Source organism: Jaculus jaculus, chromosome 3, assembly GCF_020740685.1.
Source record: "Jaculus jaculus isolate mJacJac1 chromosome 3, mJacJac1.mat.Y.cur, whole genome shotgun sequence".
NCBI lineage: Eukaryota > Metazoa > Chordata > Mammalia > Rodentia > Dipodidae > Jaculus > Jaculus jaculus.
In genome coordinates, this window is record NC_059104.1 from 30,770,006 (window position 1) to 30,785,924 (window position 15,919).

Genomic DNA, 15,919 nt, shown 5'->3' on the forward strand with positions numbered 1-15,919 from the left:
GAAACAGAAAATACTTGTGATTATCACCTTAACAACTTACATTTATGAACTACTTTAAAGACATTTCTAAGCTGGGATATATCTTGACTTATAGTCTCAAAATAATAGGCTGAAGATAAGTGTTTTTGCTATGAATCAGAGACTTTTAGTTTAATTTCATGTAAAAGGATTCATATTTCAATTTTTAATTTATACTCAATCCTAATATACTATAAGAAAACTTATTTTGCCATAAACATCTATTGCATAACTATATAAACTGGATTATCCTTCATATAACTAGCTTATTCAAATGCAATTAAAAACTACTTAAGACACTTTTGCATTAACTTCCAGGCCCCAGGTCATATTCTTTCAAAGCTGTTTGGACAACCTGATACGGGTTTTGATTTTGTATCTTTAAGGCAGGTTGCAAAGGTGCCTTCCCAAAAGCACAACAGCTGCTCAAGTTCATAAGAAATGAGAAGTACACAGGACTTGACCAATCTGGAAGGGAATGCTAAGTTTCTGAAAATATTTTTGTGACCTGGTTGGATCATAAGATTCAAGGCTACTATTAAATTATAACAATTACAGAGGATAAGGTAACAAACACGTGAACCTTACAGATTTAGGAGAAAAATCCAAACAAAAAATGAAGCTGTTATACTAGCTCAGAAGTGGCACATCCATATTCATAAACCAAATACAAACACTGTAAAAACTAAAATTTTAATAAATTGATGTTTGATAGCTGAGCATCCTTGTCATCTCAAACCACCAAGTAGCAAAGCTTAATTTCATTTAAAATTATTAAAAGAAAAAAATAGAGGTCTATAAAAAATGAACAGGAAATATAAATTCCGTACAAGTTTCTATATGTTAGTACATTATCCAAATGAGGGAACTAAATTAAAAATATTCTGTTTTCTTTACCCCATGATATTGTTTTACTTCAAGGGGTTTAACACAACAACAGGTTTAGACAACAGTAAAAATTCTATGAAGGGAAGCAAGTGAATTAGGAAAAAACAAAATATAGGAAGCTCAATTAGCAAACAAAACTGCATGCTTTATTTATAAAAGACAATGAAAAAATTATAAAATATAGAGAAATACAAAAGAGGTAATAAAACATAAATTTTATTTTTTTCAAAAGTGGAAAAATGGCCTTGAATAGTTAGATGTACCTTTTAGCAATAATCGTTGTCTAATGATTAATGTTTTATGTTCTATATAGCTATATTAAATGATTTTTTACGTTTAAGCAATAAAGTAATTTCCATCATTTCTAATGCTGGCATTTAAAAGCAAACATAAGCTAAAAAAAATAGATGATACGCAAAATATAGTAGCTTATGGATGTAAAAGCAGATTCCAGTTGGAGTGATGTCAACACACTCTTACCACATACACACCTCACACTTATCTTCCAGATACAGTTCCATAATGTGAAAGCAGGTATTTCAAACATCTCACTTCAGGTTGTGTCTTACAAATTAATTGTACAATCATAAAGCAAGGAGCTATTAACAGGACAAGATTTTATTTGCTAAGCTGAACACATTAAACATTTAAGAAAAATTATTACAGTGATATTGAAAGATACCTTTATTGGCTTTGTAAAAGACAAATGTAAATGAGAATATCTTATTTGAAAAAATTAATTTTTAAATTGCCTTAGATGAAATAAATATAGTATCTAATACAATCTCTTCCTGCAAGACTCTCTAAGATGAATAATCATAAAAAAAAAAATCAAGCTTCTCATTTGAAAACTCTTAAAATCAGTAGCCCCTTAATTTTTTTTCTTATCAAGGACATTTGGTATTACCTACATTGGCTTAAAGTTCATCCTAAATCATTCTATCTTTAACACTCAATGAATCTATATATATGCGTTTAGTTTACTTAATTTAAAATTAAGGAACATGTATCTAGACACAATTTCTAAGAAGACAATGTCAAAAGGAACTTATGCATGGTTATTTACAGAGCTTTCCTAAATAATATTACACTCTAAAATCTGACAAATTCTGTCCCACAATCAGCACTGGTTTTAATAAACTTTATATATAACAAAGAATATTTCATGTATAGAATTACTAGATGAATCTAAGAGCCAAAAACTAAAGGATTTGACAAGATTAATAGTGTAATTTTATTATACGAATGGTAGAGTCAGAAGCATTTACATGCTGGAAGACTATTCACCACTCCACCCTTTCAACTCTATCAAACACTGATTAACCACACATGACTGTACTTTACTGCTCCAATTTGACAGTTTCTTTCAAGTATATGCAAATGTGCAAAACAAATAAAATACTAATAATTAAGGACTTAACAGAAATGGCTTTTAAGGTTAAACCACCCTGACACTTAATTTTGTAGCTCCACCTTTTACTAATTTTTCTTCCATTATTAGTAGTCTTCTATCCTAAAGTTGTCGATTTACAGATGATGTGGAAATTTCACATTGGTATAAGAAAGGAATGTTGGGTTGATGCAGTCTAGAGACAAAGAAAGAATTAGTCTTAAAATGTAGTAAATTGCACTTATTTAAATCAGAATAAAACACATTTTATAGCAGTATGACATCAAGTACATAATGATTTTTTTGATAAAGATTCCACAAACTAGTATGTATCAGAATCTATTCTAAAATGTATAGCTGCACATGTTCCAGTTGTAAGATACAGAGAAATCAAGCTGGAAATCAGCTGGATAACCCTTCCCTGCAGGCTAGCTTACATAGTGTTGGGAGGTGCTTTGCGGGCTGCTGGGGAGAAAAGTTGTAACAGTCTTACCTAAGGGGAGCCTGGTGCTAAACCACTGACCAGCCAGGTAAGGTGTGACCACCGCCATGACAGTGATATGACTATTATGAGAGTAACTCTTGCTTTCTGATTGGACCTGAGGCCCACTCTATGAAAGAGAATTCATGCCTGGTACTGAAAACCTAGTCAAGTGCTAGGCATGGTGGCACATGCCTTTAATCCCAGCACTTAGGAGGCAAAGGTAAGGGGATCGCCATGAGTTCAAGGCCACCCTGAGACTACACAGTGAATTCCAGGTCAGCCTGGGCTAGAGCAAGACTCTACCTCAAAAAATCAAAACAAGCTTAATTAAACTTAGGAGGTCACACAGAAAAGAAGACAACATGATGCGGAAGGAGTCCAATGAGTGAGGGAAGGGCACCCAGGAAGATAATGGGAGGCTCATATGGTCAAAATACATTATACACATGTATAAAATTATTGATTAAATGGTTTAAAAAAGCTTCATTATGAGACTTTTGGCTATTTACTTACATTATACTTACAAGAGATAATCTTACTCAGGTAACACCACTCAAATTAGCAAAAATATTCTGCCTTTTATCTTATGGTTAATACTGACACATTCTTTTTTTGTTTGTTTTGTTTCTGTTTTTCAAGATAGGGTCTCACTCTAGCTCAGGCTGTCCTGGAATTCCTCTGCATTCTCAGGGTGGCCTCAAACTCATGGCAATCCTCCTACCTCTGCCTCCCAAGTGCTGGGATTAAAGACGTGCGCCACCATGTCCAGCTTTTTTTTAATATATTTTATCTATTTATTTGACAGAGAGAGAGAATGGGCACACCAGAGCCTCCAGCCACTGCAAACAAACTCCAGATGTATGTGCCACCTTGTGCTGCTGGCTTACATGAGTCCTGGAGAATCATGAGCTGGGCATGCAGTTCAGTGGTAAAGCACTTGTCTAGTATGTACAAAACATGAGATTTGGTACCACAAAATGCATTGATTTATTATTTAAAATTTAAATTATTAGGCTAGGAAAATGGCTCAATGGCTAAAGGTGCTTGCTTGCAAAAACCTGCTGACTTGGGTTCAATTCCCAAGCCATACACATAGGGCAGACATATATACACACAATAAAAAGGCATAGGCAGTGTCTGGTTTGCACTTGCAGCTTCAAGAGGCCCTGAAGTCCCACCACATACATGAAAATAAATACTTTTTAAAAATTAACATTAGGGCTGGAGAGATTGCCTAGCAGTTAAGGCTCTTGTCTGCAAAGCCTAACGACCCAGGTTCAATTCCCCAGTACCCATGTAAACCAAATGCACAAGATGGTACATGCTTTTGGAGTTTGTTTGCAGTGAGTGGCTAGAGGCCTTGGAATGCCTATCTTATATGTACATCAAATAAAAATTAAAATTAATAAAATTCAATTTTAAAAATCTAAGTTCATTGTGCTGAGAAGTGACAGAGGAGTGCTCAGCACAGAAACATCTCTAGCACACCTTCCAAGGCTCAGGGTCCATTGCAGAAGAGGTGGCAGAAAGAATGTAGGAGCCAAAGGAAGGGTAGGACTCCTGACAACGTGCTCCTTCAGACACAGAATGGCCTGGATATCCATGACCTCACAGTGCCTGACACTACCTACACAAGACCATCATAACAGGAGGAAAAGATCATGACATCAAAATAAAAGGAGACTGATTGAGGGGGAGGGGATAGGATGGAGAGTAGAGTTTCAAAGGTGAAAGTGGGAGGCGCAAGGAAATTACCTTGGGATATTGTTTATAATTATGGAAGTTGACAATAAAAATTTAAATTCAACAAAACAAAATCTAAGTTTAAAAGGTGTGTAGCTTATTAAATTTCAAAAGGCAAGTGTCAGTATAAAATATATGGAATCTGCTAACTTTGAAGAACAAACTGTAAGTATACATTAAGTACTCAGAATATATCTGATAAATGTGAAGACATAAAGTGAATAAACAAACCACGTACTAAAACATTTCTTACCTCTATAGTAAGTAGAAATATCTTACTCTATGAGCTGCTGCCATACTTTCAGACATGTTTCTGATTTTGAGATAATTAACAAATCCTCTGAGGAAAAGGAGCAGGCCTGAGAAGATTGAAATAACACACATACAGTATGTTCTTAGACATAAGGGGAGCATGCTATGTTTAAGCTACATGATCATAAACATGGTCTTTGGCTCACGGAAGTACATCTGCAAAATTTCATTTATCCTATCACATTTTTATACTATCCCCATCTTGAGAAAATAAAAGAAAAATTTACTGACAAGCATATTCTTTCAAGTTGTCAGCCCTAAACGTAACAAAATGAAAGCAAAGCAAATCTACCAAGAAAATCAAATCACACAAAAGTGTACATTTGTTACATTCGTTCTTTAAGCAACAAAGTTACTTCATGGGTTTAAAATGGATCCACTCACAGGAATCTTATTTTTATGAAAGTTATCAGTTACGGCAACTACTGAGCAAATCAAGAGACGTATTTTAAAGCACTAAGGGTAGAATACGTGTGTGTAGATGCAAACTGCCCAGGACAATTGGCCTGGCTGGCAACGTCAAGTGCTTCTCATCTGTGGAATCCATCTGGAGGCCAATACCTTTTTAATTATGAGTTTTTATTTTCAAGTACTAACACTAATATATAATAAAAACTGAAGCAAGAAGAGAGGAAAGCCTTGGAAAGCAGTTACTCTAGTGATTTCTTTGTGATTAGAAGCGGAGATAGCTCTCTAAGCATTTTCCTTAGTAAAATAGTATTTTAAAATAATAACCATTTATATCACAGATGTTTTGAATTAATTGAAAAAGCAATGCCTGTGAAATGTTTCAAAGTTTCAGATGAAAAATACTAGATAAGTATAAAAGCATTAGCATAACTCTTTGAAATATTTAAGCATGTAATTCTTAGCAAACATTTATTAACTCAGGTAAATTTATAACCAGAAAATGGGGGCAGGTAGGGAACCAACAAAAACAGAAGATGTGTGTGCCGGTGTGCATGTGGTGCACATACACAACTTCCTTAACTAGGAAGAAAAGTGTTTATAAATTTAAAATTCAAAGTCCTAAGCAAATCTGCCCCTGCTACAAGTCAGGAACTGAAGCACTACAGAAGGAAGCATGTTTGAAACAGACTGCAGAGGAGAAATACAAGAAATACACAGGCCATGACTAGGCAAGGGGTATACGTTTATCTAACCCCACTCTCGTCTGCTGTTGTCGTCTACTCTTTCCATGTCTCTGCCTCTGCCTCTCTCTCGCTGACGTCCACTCTCATGTCCTTCCTGATGTTATCAAAGGTATTGTTGTCAACATATTACTGAAAAATTGCAACCCAAATTATTTGCAAGATCTCTTCTTTTTTCTATGAAGCTGCTATTTCTAAGACTTTCTTCTGTTTATTTTATTTCTTTTTTTTTTTTTTTTTTGGTTTTTCGAGGTAGGTTCTCACTCTGGTCCAGGCTGACCTGGAATTAACTCTGTCATCTCAGGGGGCCTTGAACTCATGGCAATCCTCCTACCTCTGCCTCCCGAGTGCTGGGATTAAAGGCGTACGCCACCACGCCTGGCTCTTCTGTTTATTTTCTAAAGAAAGTCAGTTCATTTCTAAAGCCCAATCACTCTGTGACCATTGTTGCTTAATACCACACAAAACATTTAGCATTGATATGAGTATGGGAGAACCATGTCCTTGCTCCTGACTAGATGCAAGCACAAGTAAGCATAAGTAAAGGCTAGATTACAGCTTGGATTTGGAATGGGTAGTATTCTGTGCATTCTATTCTGCCTCATAGTTATATCACCTTGAAATTTCATCAGTCTGTTAACAACATACATTTCAACTCCTTAAAATGTTTAAATATTTAATCAATTTCACAATATAATTCACAATATATAAAACTGTCTTTAAACCTTACATAAATCCAACTCAAGACATAACATTAGAATATAATTTTTTACAGAATTTAGTGACCTGACCTAGCCACCAATAATTGCTTTCCAAAAATCCTAAAGATACACTAGCATAACTAAATAAAAACTTAAAGAGAAGACTGCCACCTACTGAAATGCTATTATTTTTTGGTGCAATTATTTTCAGTAGGATCAAAGTATATTTATAATGTCAACAAAGACACTTAAAACATGAATTGAAAGCATGTGATTTTAAGATTAACTTATCATATATAAATTTAAATTCATAAAATTCACTAGTAGTAATAAAAAGGCATACCTTATAAGAAGACAACTAAACAAGAGTACTGTGATCACCAAGCATGAAACCTTTTCCTACTCCAGCTGATTAATGATTAATATAGGGCACATTTCAAAAGCACAAAGAATGCTTCCATGATCCAGAAATGAGAGAAAGAATTGAACACCTAAACTCCCCTACTCTCAAATGTCCTAAGATTATTAAACAAAACTACGCATACAAATTCTCTAAGATCAATACTGAAGATAATTATGCTTTAATTATGTTGAAACCTTCAAAGTCTGTGGTATTCACTTATCATTCAATCATTGATTTTTTTTTTTATGCTGACAGCCTCTACATTTTAAATCTAAGAAAGCTGCAATGTTATAGAATAAGTGAAAAGCTGAGATGTGTTTAAATAGAAGATGTTTATAGCAAGATACTTTTCACACATATAGTAACACAACATTTCCATCTTGTGATCTTAGGAAATACCAAAGATAAGCTAAAATTAGTAAATTAAATTCATTAACAATAAACTTACCAAGTACAAGAAATATCCACCACAGCCAATACTGTCCATTGAAATATCCAGCAAAATAATCAGAAAACTATGGAGTGAACATAAATATATTAACCATATTCATGTAACTAAATCTGAAAATTGTACTCAGTCACAGAATAATTTCCCAAGTGATCTGAGCACTTTAAAACAACACAAGAGAAAACAAAGGCAAAATACTTAAGGATATACATATATATGAGATAAAAATCTCTAACACAATAGCAGATTTATGTATTAAAATATTTCATACACAAAAGTTTTAAACTGTTTGCCTGAAACAAAAGTAAATGCTTAAACTCTATGTTAGAATCAAACATCTTCTTATTAAAGAAATCACATGTCAGGTCTTTTTTCATAATCTCTCAAAGCCACAACTATCATCTCAGACACACTGCAGCAACCCGCTGCTTTGGATATTAACACCAAAAGCCACATTAGTTTAATCTTATCAGATGGGGATGTTCTGGTGACCTCCAAAAAGAAGAGCTTTTGACCTTCTGTACACCCCCTACTGTTAATCACTGCTGAAAATAGTAGGTGCATAAAGACCCCCAACTCATTAGAGCCATTTCATTTTCAAAGTAGATGCTGAGCATTCAGTTCCCAGCAGTGAGCTGAGAACGGCTAAATGAACCTTGAAGCAGCATTTCAACAGTTCCTCGTAGTGGCCATGGTAGTTTCCTATCCTATCTGTGATGTGGGAACACAGACAAGCAAGGGAAGGCAGGGTTTCATGCATCAGACACAGGTATCTTTCCCACTGGTAGGTTCTACACAACACACTTTATTCATTTTAACAAGTTTTTTTAATCAATCTAGTTTTTATCAGTTGCCCTATTTTTTCCTATTCCTTACCTCTTAGTTTAGCATCTAAAATGTCTCCAAATAATTATTTTTCATAAGTCTTCATTTAACCTACTCTAAAGTGAAAAACTTAACATTTTCAATGATTTCTTACTACTGGTCTCAAAATTGAATCTAATTTACTTAAAATTATTTATTAAATGCAGACTTGTGCTTGAATCCAAAAGTAAAAAGTATTTTCAACTATTTGTTGATAATTTCCATAAAAACTTAAAATCCTATAGCTTTCTTTATTGTATTATTGGCAATAATACAAATATTTACAAATTACACATAATGTCACCATTTGAGAAGTGTATCAACTAAGTACTGAAATGCGTTTGAAAAGCTCTTGAAGTTCTTTCTTTGGAATGCTTTTCAATTAATAAATCAGCTATAATATAAATTCTTAAAAGTTGTAAAAATTCCAGAGATTTAAAATTTCCAAGTACTTTGGAATGTATTAAGATGCAAATTCTATATACACCCAACACCTTGGAAAATGTGCAATAAAGTCAGACATGGTGGTGTATGCCTTTGATCCCAGCACTCCCACACTCAGGAGGCAAAGATAGAAGGAAGGATTATGAGTTTGAGGCCAGCCTGGGATTGCATAGTGAGTTCCAGGTCAGCCTGGGCTAGAGTGAAAACAAAACAACACAGAAGTATTATAAGGGGAGAACCTGAAACTGGACTTACACAAGAATTGTACTATATCATTTTTAATCAAATGACTAAGAATTCAAAATAAAAGGCTTCATATAGGCTTTAGAGGATTTAAAAAAAGGTAAAGAACAAAAATTCATTTTTCAACTTTCTACATAATGACATCCAAGAAAAACAACCAGAAAAACCAGTACCAGAATCATTCTTCACTAAACATATTTTCCATAAAACTATTTTTTATTCACTTCCAAGTAAGGAATATAACCAGCTTCACTTGAAATCAGAGAGGAACATTTACTACATAAAAAGGACAGAGATTTTAGCCATGTTGTGCACGCCTCCAATCCCAGCCCTTAGGATGCGGACGAGAGAATCACTGAGTTCAAGGCCCGCGTGTGTTACTAAAGGGAATTTCAGATTAGCTACTCTAACTTCCATTATATGCTCCAAGCAATAAATTATTGATCGGGATTGATTTGAGAGGAAGGTTTCTCTGAGCAGTCTGCCCTTTTCCTTTATTATGTAATTAGTATTTTAATCATGCTTTCTTTTTTGTTTCGAAGCCACAGTGGAATCTAAGATTTGTTAACACACCTTTAGCTCAGAATTCAGATATTATTTCTGCCTACAGCGTCACCTCAACAGTAATCACATTTGTGCAATGGGTAGTTTCCAATCAACTTAATAATACTGATGCATTTAAGAGACACTAACACATTAAGCCTACTGAAAACCTTAGGAAGACAGCTCTTAGAATTAGAAAGCAAAATTTAGGTGAATATGATTTGCATACTTTATGTACTTTAGGAACTGTATAACAGCATCTACAACTCTTGTGGATAACCCTTCAGAAGACTTCTAACAACAAATACAGTCATTCTGTTTTTTTAATTTCTGAGGTAGGGACTCGCCCTAGCCTATGCTGACCTGGTCTCTGTAGTTCCAGCCTGGCCTTAACTCACAGCAATCCTCCTACCTGTGCATTGCGAGTGCTGGGACTAAAGGCATTATTTAAATTAAAGCCATTTTTTATATTATCCTCTTCAGCCTTTTATAAAAAGAAGGCCACAGGGCTCAGGAGGGGTCATCTACATCTAACAGTACTAATAAATAAGCAATCTAAGTGGAAAACTCTCTCAGGACAAGAAATGTTGAGACAAGAAAGAGAAAGACATTTCATTGTCTTCTTAAATGCTATTCTTTAAATGATTGGAAACAGCACAATGGAGCCCAGACTTGCTTTGAGCTCATGATCTTCCCACTCCAGCCTGCAGACCTACACTACCAAACTCAGTAGTGACGGGATCTGACAGCCACTTCATAAGCCTTCACTTTAAAAAAAATTTTTTTATTGACAATTTCCACAAATATAGACAATATACCATGATGGCCGTTATTTTTAAATAAACTCAGTAAAGACGTGTTCTGAATCACTTCATAGACCTTTACTTTTGAACTGTAAAGGTTATAAAGAGAGATAAGTTTTTTATTTTTAAAAAATTTTTTGAGGCAAGGCCAAGAGACTGTTTGTTTGTTTTTTTTTAAATGAGAGACAGAATTGGCACGCCAGGGCCTCCACCCACTGTAACTCAACTCCAGACACATGGGCCAACTTGAGCCATTGCGACCTTGAGCATGCGTCACCTTGTACGTCTAGAGAGTTGAACATGGGTCCTTAGGCTTCATAGGCAAGAGCCTTAATCACTAAGCCATCTCTCCATCCCTATTTTTAAAGCAGTTTAAATATCCATATCTTCTTATCTATTTTTAGACAAGCATTCTGCAAACTAAGTTACATCCCCAGCCCTTATCTATTTCTAAATGTCAGAGTTCTCGGTCAGACTTGGAACACTTTTAAACAAGTCCTTGGCAACTTCTGTTATTTTTGGTGATCTTGAGATCCCTTTGACCACACTTGAGATCAGAAGGACATTTACAAAACCACCTCAGAAGACATTTATGTAAATAACTTACTAAATAAAAGAAAGTTCTAGATTTTTTTATGATTTTAGACGCATTGTGCTATATCAGAATCGTATCAATGAACTGATGACCACATACATGGGTTTAGTAACTGTGAAAGATAGTTTACTTTCCATACTCAAAAAAATTCTGTAATGCAGCTTTTTATTAGCTTATCACGAAGAAACTAATGTATATACTACTTAAATAATTTAAACTGGGCTTGGAGGGATGGCTTAGCAGTTAAGGCGTTTGCCTGCCAAGCCAAAGGACCCAGGTTCAATTCCCCAGGACCCACATTAGCCAGATGCACAATGGGGCACATGCAACTGGAGTTCATCTGCAGTGGCTGGAGGCCTTGGCGTGCCCATTCAATCTCTCTCTCTCCCCCTTTCTCTGCCAATAAATAAATAAAATGTTTAAATAATTAAATAACATAGACATCAAAAAGATGAATTCAAATTCAATATTTTCTGATTTCATTTTTTCCTCTACATTAACAACCTTTCATATAAAAATTATAAGACCTTCATACTAGATTACTATAATAGAAATATAAGTCCTGAATTAGATGAATTCATTTGTATAAACATTTATGAACTGCACAATGTCATTTTTTCACTTCAAGATGAGAGCTCTATGTTGTGAAGACACCCACCCTGACGATAAGGATCCACTTGATCAATGAAAGGCCAAATCCACAGATGGCGCCATACCGTCCAGCAATGGTATTGGTGATGCAGAAGGATAAGCAAAACCCAAGCCAGTTGAAGATAAACGCCACTAAAAAGAACAGACAGCATTAGCAACACTTCATTGCTCAGGTGAAGCAGCAGTTTCTTTGCTGGAACTCTACCAACTCAGCTGTCCTTATACACCATATTACTGTAAATCAACAAGCTGGTAAACTCAGTTTCCTGTCAGTTTGGTCAGCGGATATCAATCCGTTAAAGCTTATCACGAGTATGCAAAGCTACATTTTTATTCACGAATTCAAATTTTTATTTGTTTTTAGTATGTACACCAATCAGTTTCTTTGACATTTTCATACATGTATATCATCGTATTAAGTCATATTTGTCATCCCCATTACTCTTCCTTGTCCTCTCTACCCCTCCTGCTGGTCTCCTTCCTCCTCCAGATAGTGCCTGTTTTCATGTCTCTTTCTCATATAGATATATACATACATACATAATTTCTCATATGTATGTACATGTACACTATATATATATATATATATACATTATACATATTCATGCAATATACGTTTATTTTTGTCTATATATTTAAATCTAGGCTCTGTATGCCGTAGAAAACATAGAATGTTTGTTTTTTTCCTTCCTGTCATCCTCACTCTTGAAACTCACACTCAAAACTATGTATGTTTTGTTTGTTTTTAGAAGCAAGTTTTACTCTAAGCCAAGTTGATCTGGAATTCGCTCTGCAGCCCCCAGTTGGCCTCAAATGGTCTCCTAACTCAGCCTCTCAGGTGCAGAAATTATGGGTGTGAGCCATGATGTCTGGCCTGGAATGAAATTATATTTGAAACCATATAAAAACTAGCCCATAATGTAGCTCCTGTGGAGTGTGACCCCCTAATGATCAGTCAACAAAACCTTTTGTTCAAATGGAAACACGAACAATGATATGGAATACAAATACTTCCATAGGCTTCTTACAGTTAAAATTCTTAGCTATTTCTTATAATATGTATGTTATCTAAAGAGTATATGTGACAGCTTTATATACACAGACCAAGTTTGTTTTCATTATGTGTGGAGATTATATCACCATTTGAGGAACTGTATCCTTTAACTTGTATATAAGGAGACTCTCAAAGGAATACATGGAATAAAGATACTCAGTTAAATAATGACAGAAAAGCAAACTAAAACCATAATTAGATACAGCTACATACCTACAAGAATGTCTAAAATTAAAACAAAAAGTCCATAGCAATTGCTGATGAGAATCAAAAGATATGGGGCAGCAGTCACTTTGGAAGGTAGCCTGGCAACTTCTTACAAGGCAGAATTTACAGTTCAGAACATTCTTTTGATTCTTTTTAAGGTACAAGTACCTTAATGTTTTCCTGAAGTCTAAAATAACAATAATCCGATAATTAATTATAACTGAAGCATACTGACATGAAAATTCTCATGCACATGGTACAAGTGGCTAAAACTTAGAAGAAAAGGTTTCTAACAGAGCCAAATAACATATTACATTTTAGAGCACACAGCCCATTGTTCCACCGGATTAATTTCTAACACTGAAGATACTGTCAAGCATACTCCAGTACAATCTTTTTTAAATATTTTTTTAAATTTTTTATTTATTTGAGAGCGACAGACACAGAGAGAAAGACAGATAGAGGGAGAGAGAATGGGCACGCCAGGGCTTCCAGCCTCTGCAAACGAACTCCAGACGCGTGCGCCCCCTTGTGCATCTGGCTAACGTGGGACCTGGGGAATCGAGCCTCGAACCGGGGTCCTTAGGCTTCACAGGCAAGCGCTTAACCGCTAAGCCATCTCTCCAGCCCCAGTACAATCTTTTTATTAAAAAATCTTAAAAGAAAGATGAGATTCATTCAGGTTCGGCATATATATATGAGGAACTTTATAACAACAGATTAAAAGAAGCAAAAAAAAACCTGGGCTGTTAAGGTGCTTGCTTGCAATGCCTAACAACCCAGGTTTGATTCCCCAGTACCCGTATAAGTCCAGATGCACAAAGTAGTACATGCATCTGGAGTTCATTTGCAGTAGTTAAAGGCCCTGGTGCACCCATTCATTTGCTGCTTCTCTCTCTCTCCTTGGAAATAAATAGTTTTAAAGAAAATAATAAAAATGAAAAATTATCCAGTACCACTTCATTTTCCTCCTTTATATATTTTGAACAAGAATATGCAATTATTACCAAATTTAATTTTTTTAATTTTAATTTTATTTAACTTTAAAGGAAAAAGAGAGACGATGGGCATGCCAGGGCCTCTAGTCAGCACAAACAAATTCCAAATACATATGCCACTTTGTAGATCCAGCTTTACATGAGTACTGGGAAATTGAACCCAGGTTGTAGATTTTGTAGGCAAATGCCTTAACCACGAGCAATCTCTCCAGCCCATTACCAATGTAAGTATAAACTTCTGCTAGGGTTACATGAGGTAAAAGACTGAAACACAAGTAATAATAGAGAAGGCAAGAATTAAACTTATGAAAAGTTTAAATAAAATATACTTATTAATATTCACTTTTATCTGTACAAACACAACCTAAAATTATATAAACTATATTAAAGAATAAAAGAATATATTTTTGTTTGTTTTTGATTTGTTTTATTTGTTTTCAAGGTAGGGTTTTGCAGGCTGACCTGGAATTCAGTATGTCGTCTCAGGGTGGCCTCGAACTCACATCAATCCTCCTATCTCTGCCTCCCGAGTACTGGGATTAAAGACATGCGCCACCATGCCCAACTTATGTTTGGTTTTGTTTGTTTGTTTGTTTGTTTTGAAACAGGGTCTTACTCTAGCTCAGGTTGATCTGTAACTCATTCTGTAATCCAGGCTGCCCTTGAACTCATGGAAATCTTCCTTACTCAGCCTCCTTTCTGAGTGTTGGGATTAAAGTATATGCCAAAATGTCTACTTTACAAACACTGTTACTTTTCTTTTTTTTTCTTTTAAGCAACAGCAGTTACCAGTTTAAGCATAGAAAATATAGCAAGTTGCAATTTTAGAAACAGCCACAAGGTGGCAGTAATTACAAATAAATCAATTTATCAAAGCACACTCTAGGCCTAAAAACTACCAGAAAATAGGGAATAAATGGAAATAATAATAATAATAATTTCACTCTTACAATTTGAAATATTGGAAAAACTGAAAGTATTAAAAAATAAGTTGTGGAATCATAGCTTGGTAAAATTTAGTAAAAGCTACACAATTTATATTGCATCTGGTTCTATATATGTATAATTAATGTTTAATATAAAATTATCTAGCATGTCTAAGTTTCTATGCATTTATAACATTTACATAGTGAAGTGTTTTAAAATCTAGAAGATAAAGATTAAAGAGGAAATATTGGGGTTAGTGAACAAAGAGATATAACTACGCTTAGAGTTAAGTAATTAGACGGTATCAAACCAGTCAATTTATCATACAAATAGGATAATATATAAACAATCTTTCCTAATAAAGATTTCTTTAAAAGCAACCATGTAAGGAATTATGGCTTAAGCTATTCTTTATATGAACAAAATATTTGAGGAGTTTATTAATAGAAAAGTTTAGCAAAAAATCTAAGATAAGAACTGGAAAGATGGCTCAGCTGTTAAGGTACTTGCCATCAAAGGCTAGCAACCTGGGTTTGATTCCCACATAAAGCCAAATACACAAAATGGTGCATATATGTGGAGTTCATTTGCCATGGCTAGAGGCCCTAGGGTACCTACTCCCTGTCTTTCTACCTGCCCCCCCCGATAAATAAATAAATAAACAAACAAACAAACAATATTTAAGCTGAAAAACTAAGTTTTCTGGGCATGGTGGTACACACCTTTAATCCCAGCACTCAGGAGGTTGAGGTAGGAGGATCACCACTGTAAGTTTGAGGCCAGCCTGAGACTACTACATAGTGAATTCCAGGCCAGCCTGGGCTAGAGAGAAACCCTACCTCAATCCTCCCTACAAAAAGGGCTGGAGAGATAGCTTAGCAGTTACAGGCGCTTAGGGCCCATGTTCAATTCCCAGGTCCCACGTAAGCCAGATGTACAAGGTGATACAAGCACAAGGTCATGCATTCACACAACGTGGCACATGAGTCTGGAGTTCAGTTGCAGTGGCTGGAGGCCTCTCTTTCATGTAAAAAAAAAAAAAAAAGTTAAAA

At 35.0% G+C, this 15,919-nt stretch overlaps 1 protein-coding gene across 1 annotated transcript in view; it reads right to left on the reverse strand.

Annotated features, from left to right (window-relative positions):
• Positions 1 to 1,106: 1,106 nt before the first annotated feature.
• Ndfip2 (Nedd4 family interacting protein 2) overlaps positions 1,107 to 15,919 on the reverse strand; it is a 75,836-nt gene continuing 61,023 nt past the window's right edge. Inside the window, exons 6-9 of the mRNA XM_045146023.1 lie at positions 11,689 to 11,813; positions 7,539 to 7,605; positions 4,777 to 4,882; positions 1,107 to 2,492 (exon numbers count right to left, since the gene is read on the reverse strand). Coding sequence (XP_045001958.1) covers positions 4,779 to 4,882; positions 7,539 to 7,605; positions 11,689 to 11,813 — 296 coding nt within the window. The 3' untranslated portion in view covers positions 1,107 to 2,492; positions 4,777 to 4,778. The remainder of the gene's footprint in view (positions 2,493 to 4,776; positions 4,883 to 7,538; positions 7,606 to 11,688; positions 11,814 to 15,919) is intronic.